This window comes from Melanostigma gelatinosum (genome assembly GCF_949748355.1).
Source record: "Melanostigma gelatinosum genome assembly, chromosome: 19".
Taxonomy (NCBI): Eukaryota; Metazoa; Chordata; class Actinopteri; order Perciformes; family Zoarcidae; genus Melanostigma; species Melanostigma gelatinosum.
Genome location: NC_136652.1, coordinates 7,766,382 through 7,786,388, shown reverse-complemented (window position 1 = coordinate 7,786,388; position 20,007 = coordinate 7,766,382). Strand labels below are relative to the sequence as shown.

The 20,007-nt window shown below is 39.7% G+C and overlaps 1 protein-coding gene across 9 annotated transcripts in view; it reads left to right on the top strand.

Annotated features, from left to right (window-relative positions):
• The window catches only part of afdna (afadin, adherens junction formation factor a), a 99,395-nt gene that overhangs the window by 62,227 nt on the left and 17,161 nt on the right, over positions 1–20,007 (top strand). For all 9 annotated transcript variants that reach the window (XM_079290960.1, XM_079290961.1, XM_079290965.1 and 6 more), the window contains 3 exons: positions 16,398–16,463; positions 16,572–16,645; positions 18,299–18,417. In XM_079290960.1, coding sequence (XP_079147086.1) covers positions 16,398–16,463; positions 16,572–16,645; positions 18,299–18,417 — 259 coding nt within the window. The remainder of the gene's footprint in view (positions 1–16,397; positions 16,464–16,571; positions 16,646–18,298; positions 18,418–20,007) is intronic.

The following is a 20,007-nucleotide window of genomic DNA, read 5'->3' as shown; positions in this document are numbered from 1 at the left end:
TCTATCTATCTATCTATCTATCTATCTATCTATCTATCTATCTATCTATCTATCTATCTATCTATCTATCTATCTATCTATCTATCTATCTATCTATCTATCTATCTATCTATCTATCTATCTATCTATCTATCTATCTATCTATCTATCTATCTATCTATCTATCTATCTATCTATCTATCTATCTATCTATCTATCTATCTATCTATCTATCTATCTATCTATCTATCTATCTATCTATCTATCTATCTATCTATCTATCTATCTATCTATCTATCTATCTATCTATCTATCTATCTATCTATCTATCTATCTATCTATCTATCTATCTATCTATCTATCTATCTATCTATCTATCTATCTATCTATCTATCTATCTATCTATCTATCTATCTATCTATCTATCTATCTATCTATCTATCTATCTATCTATCTATCTATCTATCTATCTATCTATCTATCTATCTATCTATCTATCTATCTATCTATCTATCTATCTATCTATCTATCTATCTATCTATCTATCTATCTATCTATCTATCTATCTATCTATCTATCTATCTATCTATCTATCTATCTATCTATCTATCTATCTATCTATCTATCTATCTATCTATCTATCTATCTATCTATCTATCTATCTATCTATCTATCTATCTATCTATCTATCTATCTATCTATCTATCTATCTATCTATCTATCTATCTATCTATCTATCTATCTATCTATCTATCTATCTATCTATCTATCTATCTATCTATCTATCTATCTATCTATCTATCTATCTATCTATCTATCTATCTATCTATCTATCTATCTATCTATCTATCTATCTATCTATCTATCTATCTATCTATCTATCTATCTATCTATCTATCTATCTATCTATCTATCTATCTATCTATCTATCTATCTATCTATCTATCTATCTATCTATCTATCTATCTATCTATCTATCTATCTATCTATCTATCTATCTATCTATCTATCTATCTATCTATCTATCTATCTATCTATCTATCTATCTATCTATCTATCTATCTATCTATCTATCTATCTATCTATCTATCTATCTATCTATCTATCTATCTATCTATCTATCTATCTATCTATCTATCTATCTATCTATCTATCTATCTATCTATCTATCTATCTATCTATCTATCTATCTATCTATCTATCTATCTATCTATCTATCTATCTATCTATCTATCTATCTATCTATCTATCTATCTATCTATCTATCTATCTATCTATCTATCTATCTATCTATCTATCTATCTATCTATCTATCTATCTATCTATCTATCTATCTATCTATCTATCTATCTATCTATCTATCTATCTATCTATCTATCTATCTATCTATCTATCTATCTATCTATCTATCTATCTATCTATCTATCTATCTATCTATCTATCTATCTATCTATCTATCTATCTATCTATCTATCTATCTATCTATCTATCTATCTATCTATCTATCTATCTATCTATCTATCTATCTATCTATCTATCTATCTATCTATCTATCTATCTATCTATCTATCTATCTATCTATCTATCTATCTATCTATCTATCTATCTATCTATCTATCTATCTATCTATCTATCTATCTATCTATCTATCTATCTATCTATCTATCTATCTATCTATCTATCTATCTATCTATCTATCTATCTATCTATCTATCTATCTATCTATCTATCTATCTATCTATCTATCTATCTATCTATCTATCTATCTATCTATCTATCTATCTATCTATCTATCTATCTATCTATCTATCTATCTATCTATCTATCTATCTATCTATCTATCTATCTATCTATCTATCTATCTATCTATCTATCTATCTATCTATCTATCTATCTATCTATCTATCTATCTATCTATCTATCTATCTATCTATCTATCTATCTATCTATCTATCTATCTATCTATCTATCTATCTATCTATCTATCTATCTATCTATCTATCTATCTATCTATCTATCTATCTATCTATCTATCTATCTATCTATCTATCTATCTATCTATCTATCTATCTATCTATCTATCTATCTATCTATCTATCTATCTATCTATCTATCTATCTATCTATCTATCTATCTATCTATCTATCTATCTATCTATCTATCTATCTATCTATCTATCTATCTATCTATCTATCTATCTATCTATCTATCTATCTATCTATCTATCTATCTATCTATCTATCTATCTATCTATCTATCTATCTATCTATCTATCTATCTATCTATCTATCTATCTATCTATCTATCTATCTATCTATCTATCTATCTATCTATCTATCTATCTATCTATCTATCTATCTATCTATCTATCTATCTATCTATCTATCTATCTATCTATCTATCTATCTATCTATCTATCTATCTATCTATCTATCTATCTATCTATCTATCTATCTATCTATCTATCTATCTATCTATCTATCTATCTATCTATCGAAGGACACACTGCTACAACATATATTAAGTAACATTGCAGGAAGTTTGCTCAGTAGTAATGTGTGGGTGGCTCTTAAAAGAGCCGTTTTGGATGTGCTTGGGCATTACACGGTGTCTTGCCATGGGAAGATCTGGAATTAGCAGGGGCTTTGAGGACAACATGCTTTCCATCCAGTGCTCCACAGCAGAGAGGAAAATTCCACCGCTCCTCAAACTGCACAGCAATTGATCTCCACTCCTCTGTGGTGGGCACAGCCATGAACTCCTCCACAAGGCAGTCCCAAATAGCTGTGGCAACATCTGGGACAATACCGGATACAGTGGAGACCCCGACACGGAAGCTGTTTGCGATGGTCCTAAAGGAGTCACCAGTAGCAAGATATCTGCAGCACAGAAGAACATTCAATTTAACAGAGTTATTGAACATACTGTAGCTGCTAATAGAAGTCGTTTTTTATTGATATGACTGCGGAAAAAAATGGCGGCCAGATGGAGGCTTCCAGGACGATAAACCACGCCTCCTCTCCGGCGCTACGAGATTTTGCGGCGTCTGGTGTGAACACGACCGGCGGCGCGTTGGACGCGATTGTGCAGTGCGTTGGATGCTTTTTTGCAGTGCGTCAAAAAAATCAACGCGACCGGTGTGAACGCAGCATTAGGGATCTTTAGAGGTCTTTCCCCCCTCCTCCAACCCGCCCCCCCCCCCCCCCCCCCCCCCCACACACACACACACACACACACACACGATGACATCACGGATGACATCACGGAAAGAATCCGTGATGTCATCATGACATCACGGAAAGAATCCGTGATGTCATCATGACATCACGGAAAGAATCCGTGATGTCATCATGACATCACGGAAAGAATCCGTGATGTCCTGATATAGGAGGTGATGCAGATTATATTCGGAATGTTCCCAGGAGGATCAGTGATAAGTCCTCGCAGGTCAGATCAGACATCAAATTGGTTCAGAAACACATTTAACAATTGCAATGGCAAGCACACAGATAATGAGACAAAATCGACAGATGCTGGAGGAGCACCAGAAGATGGAATTAAATTCCACAGAGGTTGAACCGCCAATGAATTCTTACCCAATTTCACTGGAGGAACAAGTAAGATATAAACTGTTGGACAGCAAGGCGAAGCTCACCCAAACAGACATTGAGGACAGAGTCCTCCTAGAAATTGATGAAGGCTGTCTTAAATATTTTCTAGATGTCAGCATTAAGCTCAAGGAGGCTGAAAATGAGCTGAAAAATGTACATCTACAATGGCAAGAGGAGAAGTCTTCCCTCAAAGCACTCCAGCAACAAAACTGTGACCACTTTCACTCCCAGATGCAGGTCATGGCTTCCGAACGAGCACAAGAGCAGGAAGCAGCAAAACAGACGCTGGAAACAGCCGAGGCTTTCCATAAAACCCAGATGGACGAACAGAGAGCGGAGACAAACAGGATCGCAGCAGCTCTGAAAGAAACACAGGACCTGCTGGAGATTGAGCGTCACGTTCAGCATAAAAATACCACAGAGGAGGAGATTGATGTATTCAAGAACTGTCAGGCTAGAGTTGATAAACAGTTAGATGTCAGCATTAAGCTCAAGGGGGCTTTTCTAAAGGCTGAGCAGGAGCTGAAAAATGGACATCTACAATGGCAAGAGGAGAAGTCTTCCCTCAAAGCACTCCAGCAACAAAACTGTGACCACTTTCACTCCCAGGTGCAGGTCATGGCTTCCGAACGAGCACAAGAGCAGGAAGCAGCAAAACAGACGCTGACAATGGAGAAGCTGACAATGGAGAGAAACAGGATCAAAGCAGCCCGGAAAAAGACAAAATATATGTCAGAAACTGAGAATTTTCTATGGTCGCAGGAGAGTTGTTACCTCAAGGCCACCGAAGAAGATCTTCAGAGGCAGATCACCAAGTTGCAGAAGAAACAAAACTGTCACCACTTTCACGCCCAGGTGCATGTCATGTCTTCCGAACGAGCACAAGAGCTGGAAGCAGCAAAACAGACGCTGACAATGGAGGAGCTGACAATGGAGAGAAACAGGATCAAAGCAGCCCGGAAAGAGACAGAATATAAGTTAGAAACTGAGCGTTTTCTATGGTCGCAGGAGAGTTGTTACCTCAAGGCCACCGAAGATGATCTTCAGAGGCAGATCACCAAGTTGCAGAAGAAGAAGAAATGGTTCAAATGGTTCTAATGCCCGGCTCCCTACTGTCAAAACATCAGATCGTAAAACACTGACTGGGTACATTTTACTGCACATGTACTTCTACTTTTAGTACTCTTAAGTACACCTTGCTGATTATAACATAATTGACTAAGGTTTCGAATGCAGGACTTTTACTCGTTGTGGATTGTTTCATCAGTATGGTATTAGTACTTTTACTGTAGTGAAGCATCTGAATACTTTTTCCTCCACTAATTACTTGTAAGTGAGTTTGGCAAACAGTTAATATACAAACAGTGGTTCCAGTGGTTCTTACCCCCTGGCTCCAGGGGGTAAGATGGGGGTAAAGTGTGACGACGCCTCCCTTCCACCAGGGGTCTGTGTCTGTTTCCTCTCAGGTTGTCTTCCAGGATGTTAATCGGCCACTGATGGGTGACACCTGAGTTGGGTTGGTCCCAGCTATAAAGGCTGCCCCTCTTCTTTGGCTGTGGTGCCTCTCTGCGCCTCTCCTCTCTGACTCCTGTGTGGAGGACCTGGCTGGTTGCTGCCTTGTTTTGATTGTGTGTGTGTGTGTGTTTGTTTAGTTTAGTTACTGAGGAGTGTTTGTGTCACTGAGCATGTGATATGCTGGTGGTTTTTACGGAACAGAGTTTAGGTGGTCCTGTATACGCGGTGAGGAAATTGGAATCTGGAATCTGTGAAATCTGTGAAATTTGAAATATGTATGCAGTTTGTTGGTGTTCCTGGTGGGAACACTGTTTTTATGGAGGGGCTGTGACGACCCCTCCCTTCCACCAGGGGTCTGTGTCTGTTTCCTCTCAGGTTGTCTTCCAGGATGTTAATTGGCCACTGATGGGTGACACCTGAGTTGGGTTGGTCCCAGCTGTAAAGGCTGCCCCTCTTCTTTGGCTGTGGTGCCTCTCTGCGCCTCTCCTCTCTGACTCCTGTGTGGAGGACCTGGCTGGTTGCTGCCTTGTTTTGATTGTGTGTGTGTTTGTTTAGTTTAGTTACTGAGGAGTGTTTGTGTCACTGAGCATGTGATATGCTGGTGGTTTTTACGGAACAGAGTTTAGGTGGTCCTGTATACGCGGTGAGGAAATTGGAATCTGAAATTTGAAATATGTATTTTTTGTATATGTTTTTCTATACATTTTCAATAAATAAATGCACTTAATTTCATGTTACTTTGTCCATGTTCTTTATTGTAGTTTTACAAGAAAACTTAAGGATACAACTATATATATATATATATATATATATATATATATATATGTATGTATATATATGTATGTATATATGTATGTATATGTATATGTATGTATGTATATATATATATGTATATATATGTATGTATATATATATATGTATATATGTATATGTATGTATGTATACATGTATGTGTATGTATATGTATATGTATATATATATATATATGTATATGTATATGTATATATGTGTGTGGCCCCATGGACCGCCACTGGTTTTTACTTGACGTGACCACAAACTTTCCCCAACCTTATTCGGCAGAATAACGTCTGGCAGTATTGTTACTTTCAGTTTATTTTTCTACAGTCTGCTGGTATATCAGTAAGAACCATGAGACTCACCACATTGACTTTGTATATTCACTTGTAATTATGTCTGGTAGTTTTTCATGAGGAAGCATACATGTCACACTGCATTCCATTTTAAGACTGTGTAGTCATTTCATCAAAAAAGCTGCACACACACACACACACAGACACACACACACCACATCATATGTTCAGGTCTTATGTGGAAGTTTGAGTCTGTTCGACAGCGAGGAGGCCAGAGCACGTGTCCGGCTGCTTTTTACAGTCGACACGCTGCAATAAGAAATCTACCAAAACTGGTTTACAATTAAAAGGAATTTAATCCCACTGATGCAAGTACAATATTTACAGTGAAGTACACTATTTCATGAAATATTAAATCAATAAAACCCCGTTTGCAAAAAACTCAACTCAGCTCCTCAGGTATAAAACCCGTCCGTCCTCTGAGAGCCATCACGCGAGAGAGAAAAAGACTTGAAATGAAACCACCCACATCCGTTCGAAACACCTCCTCTTCCGTTTATCCCGATTCCTATTGGCTAACTTCCAGGAGTGTATTCGCCTGTCTGGCTTTCTGTCCCTGAGTTTACTAACACATTCAATGACTGTCAGTTACGGTTTAATCCCTTCTATGATAATCCTTCAGTATAAACGTTAAACTTCTGCAACTTTGGCAAAAGCGTCATGTCTCAAATTCTAATTTTAGCTACTAATCCTAAAACACTTTATGCTTATCTTAATTATGCATTTCCAAAACCCTTATGTTTATGACTAATTATGAATTCTTAATTATTAATTATTGAACACTTTTATTATAGATACTAAACACACAGTTCTATGCTCAAATTTCTTACACTTACTGGATAACGTTAAAGGTCGTCAGTGAAAAGCACTCGCAGGCTGCTGAGATGAAGTGCTTTCATGCTGTGAAAAGTGCGCTGCATGTGGGTTTTTATGTCCATGACAGCATTGTCATGGACATAATAAAGTTTGCGTGTGGGTATTCAGAACCTTTAAAACACATCAACACCGGTTGATGGTCCAAAAGAACAATACGCAAAGAGATGTTTGAAATGACCTGCTGTGACAAAGCTGTTTAGAGTTAAAGGGTTTTGATGACATTCCCAGTGCTTCATGGGATTTGTTGCTCATTCTTGGAATGCTGTTAAGCATTCCAACTATTGTTCTTCGAATCTTTATTGTTGGAATGCTGTTAAGCATTCCAACAATTTTTAGACAGTCTCCCATTTCTTAATTTTCAGCAATTTTTTCACAATTAATTTCTGCTTTCAGCATTCCAACGCATTTTCAGCAGGAAATGCATTTTCTAGTTCCACTATTTCTTCCGTCCCCCTTTTTTGAAACTCTTCTCCTTCATATTTTAAGCTACAGAAACCGTTCAACTATCAAAATGTTCAGCTCTTTCAGCAGAGGGGTACTATATCTCTTCATATTTCTAACCTTTAAACTTTTTGAATTATTAAGCTTTTAGCAACTTTTTTTTGAATGGGTTTCGATGGAGAAGATTTTCAAATCCTCTTAAACTTCAACTTTCAAATCCTTCAACTTCCTCATACTTTCAGCTGCAGACAGCATTGGAACATTCAAATGTTGAGAAAACCCTTAACTATTGCCACATGATTCAGCTTTTTGATATCTTTTTCACTTTTTGAACTGCAGCAATTTAACTTTTATGATTTTTCAGCCCTTTTCTGTCTTTATAATGGGTGTGTATTGCGGAGCTTAGAGTGCGTGATGTCACCGCTAGAGTGAAGAGCAGCTTGAGATTCTTGTGAAAAAAACATTTGTATTTTGCCACTGTGTCCACCATCTTCACTCTTCATGCATAATTTCTGGATGTAAAAGTAGCTAATCTTGTCCGTTCGTAGAAAAATGACTGTGGAATCCCACAGATTTCCACATTTGACACAGAAGCCGTTAATTAAGAGGAAAACCAACTTTCTGCTCCATAGAGACCAATGACTATTGTTTTATTTGCACTTTTTGTGTCGTTCAATGCGGTTATTTTGCATCTTGCGCGTGTTATTGATTGATTTTTGTTTTAGATTTGCGCAATATTTTGAATACATTCTTTTGCTAAAGTCTCAAGGAGCTGATTTACTGTCTGCTCTTGAAGACTCAGGTTTCTTATTTTTAGGGATGCACCAATACCGAGACTGATTTCGGGTATCGGGCCAATAGTACGTGTTCTCTCTCTTTCTTTAGGGTAGAGTGACATTCTTGCTGAAGGCGAGAGCGTGTGTGTGTATGTGTGCGTGTGTGAAGGATGTGCTGAGGAAACCTCCTCGCTCTGTTTATTGTCAGAGCTGTGTGGACGTATGAGGAAGAGAGCAGGCAGAGAAGTGGGTGGGGTGGGAAAGTCAGGTAGAGAGGATTTTGTCAAACAGCTGCTTGAATTCTCGGTAAACTGGGCTGAGCTCTGTCCTGTTATATAACTGAGTGTGTGTGTGCATCTGCCGGAGTCCTAGCCGACACTTCACCTCTGGATCGCCACCTGGATTCTTATTAAACACGCTGCGATTAGGAACTTGTGGAGGAATTTTTCTGCATTTTTCCCCCCCCCACATTTACTGGAATTTATACAGCTTTATAAATCCTTCAACTTGCTTTTAAATTATTTTTTTTCCACTGAACTTTTAAAAACAAAATGACCTGCACTAAACTTCTTCTCCTACTTTTTGCCACACACGTAGGAACTCGCTTCACTATTGTTATCCCACGCTCCCGGCCGTAAGTAGTGATTTTAAACGTAGACGTTCGGCTGAATGGATTACTCCCAGCCGGTGTAATTGAGTTTTTTTTGGACTTGTCGGTGCACGTTGGCGAGCTGAGGCGCTCACCGTGATAGAAGTTGGTGTGTGTGAGACTTTGTGTCCCAGTCTGGACGCGTCTGTGTGAACAACGCTGACGAGCGGCTGCAACATGTGGTTTTCTGTGGTGGGCAAGAGAGACCAGGTAACCGTTCTTTAATGTGTGTGTGTAAAGGACAAACGCTTATTGTTGTACTTTTTCTTTGTTTTGTTTTTGAATGAGCTCAATATAAAAAGCCATTTGAAATGTGCCTGTGTACTTGTGAGCATGTGGGCCAGATAAAGAGCGTGTTGTTTGTTCTGTTCACTCATTCCTCGAGATCCCTTTGTGTCTCTTTCATATTGTGATTCTCCTTCTCTTTTGTTGTTGTGGCTCCTTCATAGTGACTTCATTGAAAAGCACACCGTGAATAACAGCTGACCAATGTGGGTTTTCTCGTGCACCCACCGGCGGGATGGCCTCCTGGTTTGTCACTTGTCACTGTTTGCTTTCAGGGCCGTTCTGATAATGTTTAAACTAAGGTACACGCATGAGACACCGATGGTAAAAACTCGCACACACTTTGGGCAATGTGCTCAGTAAGGTTAAGCTATGTCATTACATATTATTTAGTCATTGTTTTACACTTGCGTGTTTTGAGCCTTTCCTGTGTATTTAATCGAATGAGACTTGAATCAGATTCTGCCGAAATATGCACGAGTAGTATTTTATAGTTATTAGTCTTCATATTCTGGGCTCAGAGTAAGAGTGATTGGAGAGAGGCTTATGTTTTGAGGAGATCCGACTACTATTTTCATAATTAAGTAACTTAAAACTCAATCAAACTATTGTTTGCAGAGTACTTAACCCACAGTAGCAAATCCCGTTTGTCAACCAGGTGTTACAGTGATTGATCTGTAGCGCCATATTACACATGACAAACACTTGATGCATTGAATTAAAGTCATTAATAAGTGTGTGTGCTTCATGGTATTTTACTGCTCCGCTCCCAGCTGTACAGAGGACTCCCCCTCCCCCCCCCCCCCTCCTGTGTTGGTGTGTTTACTCATCGAGCTATCTGTCTGTCCTAGAACAGAACATTCTCTCTGCACAGATTTGAAACAACACTGAGGATATTAATGTTTCAAACAGTATGTTCAACTTCGCAAGAAGCTCTTAATTAAGTCAAATTGCTTTTTCAACAGTTCATTTCTCCAATAGCACCTTGGAGGAGATGAGTGCACAGTGTGGTTTCATTTTGATATTTATAAAGATAAAGTTAGTCAACAATCACTTGTAAAGTTCTGGAGTAAACACTATCGTGTGATGTTGCTTAAGTTCTGAAGGGAGTTTTGTTTGATTTATGCGATCACGGCTAAAATGGGAATCAAATCTGGAACTGAAGCACCAAGACATGAATGACTTTGGAAAGTTGCTCTGTTTGTTTCCACTGCGTGTTTGAAGTATTGTGTGTGTGTTTGTTTGTTAGCTAAATGAATTGTACCAGAAGTGGAACAACAGTATGAGAGGGTTACCCCCTGTGAGGGCTGACACAATGGGAGGATGTACCGCACACACACACACACACACACACACGCGCACACGCACACGCACTCGCACTCACTTTCCTGTAAAGCTGCAGGCAGGAGGTGTTTACAAGGTGTGTGTGTGTGTGTGTGTACGTGTACATTTGTACATCTTGCCGCTCATTATAAAAGCCACCTTTTGGCCTGTGGTCGGATCACAATTTGGCAAGATTGTAAAGAAACAATGTGGACGTACCTGTGGGAAGATAGCAGTGCACATTGCTTACTAGCTGAACCACTTCCTGCCTTAACACGGCAACTTCCCTGTCTTTTTCATTTCTATTTTTGAGCTTATCTCTGTTTGTCACCTCTGCAATCTGAATGGCTTCTGAGGTTATCGGAGGACACGATGAAACAGCGTTTGAATACGAGAGTTCCCTAGTTTGTCCCAGACAAAGGAGCTACTCAAATATAGCAATTTATAGCCCCATTTTTAGTTTTTCAGGCTGATACTGATATCAATATTTGGGAGTTAAAAGATACATCAGCCATGGTAATCTTGATACAAATCCTTTATTTTGTCATCTGAAGAATTGTGATCAAAATACAAAGGACATGTTACAGTCGTATCTGTGTGTAAAAACACATTTAAAGGACCCGTGTATCTTCATTGCGGTTGTTATTTTGGTGCTGTCAGAGAAAAGGACGCCATCAAAGCCTCGACCCACACACACAGGTGTTGTCAGTTTGTAGTATTTTGGCTGATGAGACATCTTCTCAGGTTAAAGCTGGGTGCGGTTATAAACTGCAAATTGCTGAAGTCGTGAAATTGTATCTACTAAGAATCATAAAGGGTTTAAAAGCGCTCTAAAAGGAGGTTAATGAAGGAGATGTTGATTAACCACCGCCTGCACAGAACCAGAGAAAATGTATTCTGGTCTTTGAACACCTGGCTTTTAAACGGCCTCTCTATGGATAAGCGGTTTATAACCACAGAAAGCAGGTGTACATGTAATGGCGTAGTAATCTCGGTGTGTCGCCAGCTTGCATTAGCGGTGGTTTCTTGATGTGCGTTAGAGGTCGGTTGTCTCAGCGCGGGTCAGCCGCAGAATCGCTCAGAAGAAAAGTGTCGCATCACTCTGACTCTGCTGTCCAGATGGACACACTCCTGATGTATAATTCATGTTTGTCAGAATTCTGGTTCATTTGCTCACATGGGCTGTGTCTCAGGGACTTTGCAGAGTTTAGAGATAGTCTGTGATAGATATTTGATAAAAAAAAAGATACATATTTTTCTCAGTACAACCTCCTCTACTCGGGCAAGAGAGAGCTTCTTTTTTGATATTTTTGATTTTTTTCTGAGTAGTTGGTCGGGGAACTTTGTTGAACTTTACATTGATCTCTTTAGTTCTTTGTGCTCAGAGGGAGATTTCGAGAGTGCAGCCAGCAAGGCTTACCTCCGGAAATTGGTGGAATTGTGTCCACACCAAAGTTATGTCCAAATATAATTCAAGCGCAACCACTTCATGATGTGAGCTAGATTTGATCAGAGAGCATGAAGGTCTGACTGTACGTGTATCCCGACTTGAGAGGAGATGTGCTGAATTTGTTATTAAAAGACAAGGACCAAGCAGCCGACTCCTTCAGGCCATTCCTTCTCTGAACACAGACCTGGCAGCTTTAAGGCGCACTTGATTTGTTGTGTCAGGGCACTTTTTTAAAAGACCAGAGCGGCCCATTAAAACACAATAAATCAAAGAGTAAAGCTCTTCCTCTGGTATTCCAGCTATTCTTCTAGACTTAACTTATTTCTGTAAACCGAGTGCGGCGTGTGCGCATTCAAAGGAAGCATTTTGTCTCCAAGACGTTTTGTGAAAAAACAACAAAGGGCTGTTTTTTTATGTTGGATCAGTTGACGATGTTTGTGACAAGCAACACATCTTGTCTCACCCTGACCGACGCCCCAACGTCAGCTACTAGCTTTAAAGCTTCAGTATCACGACACACCTGCTGTGTGTCTACACGTGCACACGCTTCAACGTGCCCATCCATCCTTACGGTTTTGCCTAAACGTTCTGTGTTTACATGGCAGAAGAGTCGTTTTACAATACATGCAGAGAGTTAGAACAAGCTGCATGTCTTTGTTGCTGCTCATCAGGGTGATGGGCACAAAGAAATGTAGAAAATGCAAAATATATGAAGTATATTTTTGTTGGTATGTATCGTATAAATTGTACTGTATGATTTCCAGAGCTCCACACCTCTTTGTAGTTCCACAGACTGTTTGGGCTTTAATAACGTAACGGTAGCAATATTCTTGACCTCTTACGTTTACTTCGCGATGAACCTGATTGTGGCATCACACCTGGAAGCAGTAAAGAGGCGTTCAGTTTCATTACCCAAGACGTTTGTGAAGCAGTGAGGAGGACATCTACCACATTCATGTTTCAGCAGCATCTCTAAATGCAAAATCCAACACAAGACCAGATGATCTCCGTCCACGGCAGCCGTGTCCGGAGGCATCGGGTTTATCTGTTTGTCCGTCCATCTGTACCTATGTCCCATTCTTGTGGTATCTCGATACGACCCCTCAGAAGCACCTGAAGGAAATTTCATTGCATCTGTCACAAACAGATTAGAATGTGACTTGACAAAACACGTTATTGGCCATAACTCAAGAATTCTTTATTATGACAATTTCACACAAGAGTCTGATACGATAAAAATAATGAAGCGATGACACTTTGGATGTGAATTGCAACTTGACTGGTTGGCGGTGGCGTAGAACTGCGAAGCAGTATTTCTATTTACTTTTATTTTCTTAAAAAGCTTCTTTAAAACATGTATTTCTGCCTAATGCAGACGTCCTATCACAGGCAAGACAACAGCTTTAAATTGGTCTTTTTCAAACATTGTATCTCAAGTTGTAAATAAAAAAATAAATCTTTTGATAAAGTGTTAGCGTTGTGAAACTTACAGCTACTGTACCTTAGTCACTTCACTTCCTCTGTTTATATAATGTGTTACATGAGTTTTGAGCTTTACAAACTCAGGTAAATTCAAACCGATGCAGCAGACATGCTCATATTTGCACGTGGCCCCTCTGAACCCCCTCTGGGACCCCTCAGACTTGCTAAAAGCCCCTCTGAACATCCTCAGGGGATTCAGGAAATTCCCCCAAGTGTCTCTGGAGCCCGACTTGGCGCCCCAATCCCCCATTCTGGATAAGTGCAGGAAGCTGTGGCTCCATCTGAAACAAGGGGCTCTTTAATGTCTTCTGTAATGTACAACAGACTTTAAACAGTCAGAATGATTCACTGTTCTTCTCTCATCTTAATGTCACTCGCAGGAAATTCGTGCCTGCATGAATGCGGCCTCATTATTACATGTACACGCACACATGCGGACAGAGAGCTGAAACATTGCGGGTCAAATAGTTTGAAGGCCTGGCGTCTCTGCTGTCCTTTTGTACTGGTGGAACTGGGACGCAGCTCTGTGGATGATGTAATGAGGCAAAGAAAAGCAGAAATTATATTGTAGCTGTACCAATGAAGATACCTTTCACTCGAAACACATTTGGCAGAAGTGTGTGGCACAATGTGAAAGCTCAGGAATGCATTGGTCTTATTTAGATCAAGGCAGCACAAAGCTCATTGTTATTTTTAAACAAACTGATCGGTTTGAACCTTTTTGAACCCAAGCTTTGTTTGTCCCCGTATATTCAGAGGTTGTTTCCTGCTGCAGGAAAAGCAAACACACAAAGCTCTCATGCAACGGGCCAACGATTATTGAAAAATACTGAGAAAACACAAATTATGTTGAAAAGATTAAACTGTCTGGTGTTTGAGCTCGACATTGTATTTTTTAATGGCTGCTTTCGATCATAAAATAGCCATTTTAAGTAAAGGAGAAGTGAATAAAGAGCGCCGTCTGATGATGAACATCCTGTGATTCATGTGATCAAAAGCTTCAGAATACCTACTAAATGGACCTCAGGCTGAGATTGCTGTTTCCAATCACAAGATTTAACATTAAAACATTTTTATCCTTACTATTCAAAATAATGTAATGTAACCTCAGGGTATTTGCAAGTCTTTAAAAAGTCTTACATTTACAAAGGTCTTCATATTTATTAATAGAGTTATGCAATATTATTATTGTTTGTGTATGTATATACATTCATGTACTTAATAAATGGATTTCCGTCATTCTTTGACCAGTGTTAAGAGTGGCAACATGCTATGCGATATTAAAAAAGTATTTTATTTAACTTGGAGAACACTGCAGAAACCTGCCATTGTGCACTGGCATCTTTATCTCCTGCACCACAGCTGATAACACAGTTAATACATGTGACCTGCAAAACGTGAGCGCTGTTAACCCGAGTGTAACCTCGGCTTCTGCTTTACAAGATGTGGCTTCACACACACACACACACGTACACACACACATATATACACACACTCCCTCTCTCTATCTGAACCACGGTGCCAGGTCTGACGAATGGCGGCAATTAGAAGTGGTTTTAATCCAATGAGCAGGTTGATAGACCTGCTGTGATTGTTGATGTCTAGGTAGTGTGTGAACCTGATCCTGTGGTGTTCCTCGTTTAAACGTTTACTCTGTTAAACGCTGCTTTAAAAGTAGCAGCGAGTCTGAAAGTAATCATTCTGTTTCGTTCAGTCTTTGGATAAACCAAATCATTTATTTGAAGTCTCGGAGGTGTTGGAGTGAAACAGCAGTGTATTTCTGAACAAAATATTGTTCTGGTTTTTGGCTCTACTGTTGCACAAACTGAGGATAAACATGTCAAGATGGCAAAGAAAGTGTGTGATTTGTCAGATAACATGCCAGCACTTTGCTGCACTGTAAACCACCTCCCCACTTCACAAGAAAACCACACACACACGCTCTCACACACACACACACACACACACACACACACACACTCCCCCTTTTCATCTGAATTTATTTTCTCGGTTGCTTCTTGGTGTAGAAAGGATTTGCTTGAGAGAAAATAAACAGATTGCTGTGGGGAAATTAGATTGTTTCATTTCGGCAGCAAATGTTCCCAGAATACAGCAAAGAAATCTACAACATAAGCAACGAGAGGGAGGATGAGAACACTCGTGACTGTGTTCGACGTTTGCTGCTCGAGCGCTATAAATGTCGTGAAATGCTTCAGTCTGACATGTCGGTGAACTTTGGGATAAAAGCGGCTCAGTGTTCAGGAAGCAGTCGCTTTCTGCTCCGTCCCTGTTCTGTTCAGTGTCTGCAAACTTTGAATGTCTGTGTTTAAAATGTGTTTGTGAATTGCTGGTGGTGCTCTCGTCTCTTCTGGTCCAGATGATTCAGCCAGAGCTTCTGGATGTTTCTGTATTAACCAGTCCTGTCTTCAGATGGACATTATGTCTGCTTTCAATTCCTGTCTGGCTGGAGAAGACGCACCTTTAGGATGCGTCTTATTGTGTTTTAGTGTTATTATCTCGTGATTATGAGAATATTTTCCTCGCTTAGTGTCTCATAACGGTCTGTTATGACTTGGTATGATTCCGAGAAATAACATAAGTTGTGATAAGTGGTGGAAATGGTCTTCCATATAAAGCAGCGAGACGATGCTGAGCCAAGCACGGCCACAGCTTTGTGTTGTTGGTGTGAGCCACCAAGATGCTGCTCTAAGACCATGGTAGCTGTTTGGCACAACACCTAACCATAATATATCTATAAATACATTCATGATCAAATCGACAAATGCTCTATACATGTTTTTTTTTTTTGGTACATTGGTTAATCAGTCTGCGTCTCTTCGTGTCTCTCTCTCTCTTTAGGGTGCCGGTCAGGAGAAGCTGGGCATCTACGTCAAGTCCGTTGTCAAAGGAGGAGCGGCTGATGTGGTTAGTGTACACAGAGACTGGAACCATCACAGAACGGTTTGAGTGAAAACATACTCTGTGACTCATGCTGTGGTATGTGTGTCTGTGTGTGTGTATGTGTTAATACAGGACGGCCGTTTGGCTGCAGGTGACCAGCTGTTGAGCGTGGATGGGCGCAGCCTGGTCGGCCTATCACAAGAGAGGTAAAGACAGCGCTCCAGTTAGTTCTGATATTTTGAACGTGTTGTGTTTGTTGGCGTCAATACTCAGAAATCATGTAATGCGATGCCACCTAATTGTCTTATATGTTCATTTCCATTTGCACAATTGTAAATGGAGAAAATCCCAGCTGACGTGCTTAAGTTATCATCAAACCTTCATGACGTCGCTATAAAAACACCAGAGGAGTGGGTGCACGAGGTATTTTCCTTTTGTTTGATGCTTAACCACCTACCGCGCCTTATTGACTCATTTATAGTCATGCTGATGACGAAATTTAATTCTATTTTGAGATAACATTTTGAAGAGTAAAATATACTGCTGACTTGACGCCACATCATGGGGGAAACCTCAGGGTTGAGACATCTTGAGGTTCTTGCAATGAAGCAGTTGCGTCTCATTTTTCCTCGTAAAAAAAAGATTTTTTTTCCCAAACATGCAGAAAAAGGGCGCGTGTGTTTTGGAAACAGCTGTGGAGTGCTCGGAGGATCACGCCCCACCCAGATTAATCCAGTTATTCCTCTCTCCCTCAGCTTGGTGTTCAGTGTTGTCACCGTTCAGTGTTGTCACCGTTTGTCGCCTCCAAAGTCAAACTGGATTTACAAATCATTTGCTTAATAGCTTCAGCGTGCAGGTGGCAGGTTGGGAAGGATTTATTCTCTGGCAATGAGCAATATCATCCCTGCCTCCTCTGGCTCTTATTGAAGGTCTTCCAGTTGATGTTTCTGCCTTTTGGGAAGAGAGTAGACGGGAACTTTACTCGTTTTCTCCTATAATGACAAGAAAAAGTTAGTTTGTAGCACACACATACAAATGTAGAGTGGAGCTGAATCGATCGACTCTTTTGACGATCGATTCATTGTTTCAGTCACTTTTAAATTGAAAACGTTCTGATTCCAGCTTTTTAAATGTGATCATTTGCTGCTTTTCTCTGTTTTATATAATTGTAAATTAAATATATTTGGGTTTGTGGGACAAATCAAGTAATTTGAAGAAATCCCTTTGCTAAATTGGTTGATCAGTTAATTGTGAAAATTCTTGTAAGTTACTTCATCAGTAACAAAGTGTCGTAATATATCGTAGTACTTGTGCTTGGAAAACTCCCTCTAGTAACAGTACCCCACACGGTCATTATTGCTCAGGCTTCCCTCCCTCTTCAGCCTCTTCTCTATCAGTTACAAATGTAGATGCACTCTCTTACACACACACACACACGCATATTTATATCTACAATATTGTTATATCATTTTTTCTTCTGAAATTAAACCTTTTTGCACAATGAGAACTGTTACTTTTGGTGTTTAAAGTATATTTTGATACTTTTTGATACTTTTAGTACATTATTTAAGGGTTATGTACAATATCTGAGTACTTCTTCCACCACTGGATGGGACACAACGTCAGCGCTGTGTGATTAAAGGGTGGAGAGCACCGTGTTGTTTGGATGAATTTATGCGATGTTCTGATCACTTTGATGGACCTCATGAAAAGCTCATTGAAGCTAAACGGGAGGTTTCAGTATTGATGGTGTGTTATATCAATTTTATGATTAAACCACAGAAAACAGTTAATCAGATCTGTTGAAGTTGTTACAAGTTCCATATTCATGCCCCCCCCCCTCCTCTCTGTGTGTTCAGGGCAGCAGAGCTGATGACGAGGACGGGCTCAGTTGTGACTCTGGAGGTCGCCAAGCAGGGAGCCATCTACCACGGACTGGCTACTCTCCTCAACCAGCCCAGCCCCTTGATGCCAAGAGGTGAGCACGCACACACACACACACACACACGTATATACACATGCAAGATGTTTAAAACTGTTTAGTTTACGTATGTTTTCTGCTCATTTTACAGTTAACGTTATGTCAGTAGAGAGTTTAATGTATTAAAAAAACTGTTTTGTATTTTAAGGGTTCCCTTGAGTCTAAAAATACATTAAATTGACTTAATTTAGGAAACAACTGAATTGTTGCATTGAAACTGCATCTTCATGTCATGATTTTGAGGAGCTTTTTGTCATTTTCTTTGAATGGAGAGCTTAAAATCTTGAATCAATCGAACATCCCGTTGACCGAAAATACATCTGCAATCATTTTGATAACCAAGCAGTAATTTTTCAAGCAAAATCTTTTCTGTTTTCTGTTTCCAACTTCCCCAGTGTGAGGATTTGCTGACTTTTCTCTTTTTTATTTCATAATGAACAGAATATCTTTGGTTGCAGATTGTTGGTCGGACAAAACGGGTGTTTCAAATATGTCAACTATGTCATAAATAGTTATGATGTGCATTTTCTGCTCTTTGGTATGTTTACTAGGCTAAACCAGGAAACAAATACAAAAATAACACATCATTTCACCATACTTCCACTTTGAATAAAATACAGTGGAAGTACAATATGTCTGTCAGTTGTTTTTCACATCCTTGAACAATCAAGAACGTTATAAAAGTCTTAAATTAAAGTCATCTAAAAAGAGCACAAGTCCTGAGTTTGACTTTCTAAAACCTTCAGATTGTTGCTGTTTATTAGTTGTCATGAATGGACGACAGTCAGTTCCACCGGTCGTTGATGGCAGGGATGTGGATGAAAGGGGAGAAGCAGACTTGTGCAGACAGTGTGTCCTTGTTGTCTTCTCCGTAGCGCTGTAAAAAAACAGCTTGCAGACTGAAGGATATAATGAGTGTTTGTGGCCAGAGCCAGATAAGTGTGAGTGTCTGAGACAAGCTGCATGTGTGTCCCCACACACACACACGCGCACACACACACGCTCACACAGCATAGAGTTTACTGGGTTGTCTGGCTGTGTGCTGGTCTTTGTCTGGTGGAATGTGACCCGAGATTCATTGAGGAAGTCTTCTGGCCGGCCCGGCCAGCGGTCCAGGATGACGCTAAACGGGTGTTTCTCCTCCCGAATTCCCTCGACCACAGTGTGTTTTCCAGAGCCGACGGTGAAACATAACCACAGGGCTGTGAAGGACGCTGGTCATTCTTTACTGGACTTAATGAGAGGAAACTGGACGAAGCAAAGTGTCGATTCTCACAGACTCAGAAGGGAAAGTAATGGTGCACTTAAAGGGATAGTCCAGATGTTTTGATATGGGGTTGTATGAGGTACTTATTCATAGTCTGTGTATTACCAACAGTACAGTGGATCACAGGTGACACACCCCCAGTTTGCAGAAACAGACCGGAGTACCAGCACGGGAGCAAAGCATTGTACTGCTGTGCAAGTGGGGAGCAGCAAAATGTATTTTAGCCAAAAAACAATCAATTTCATTTTTTTTAAATAACCACAACAAGCATATCTGGATTAGTATGTAACAGAAAAGCCCAGCAACTGAAACAACAAACC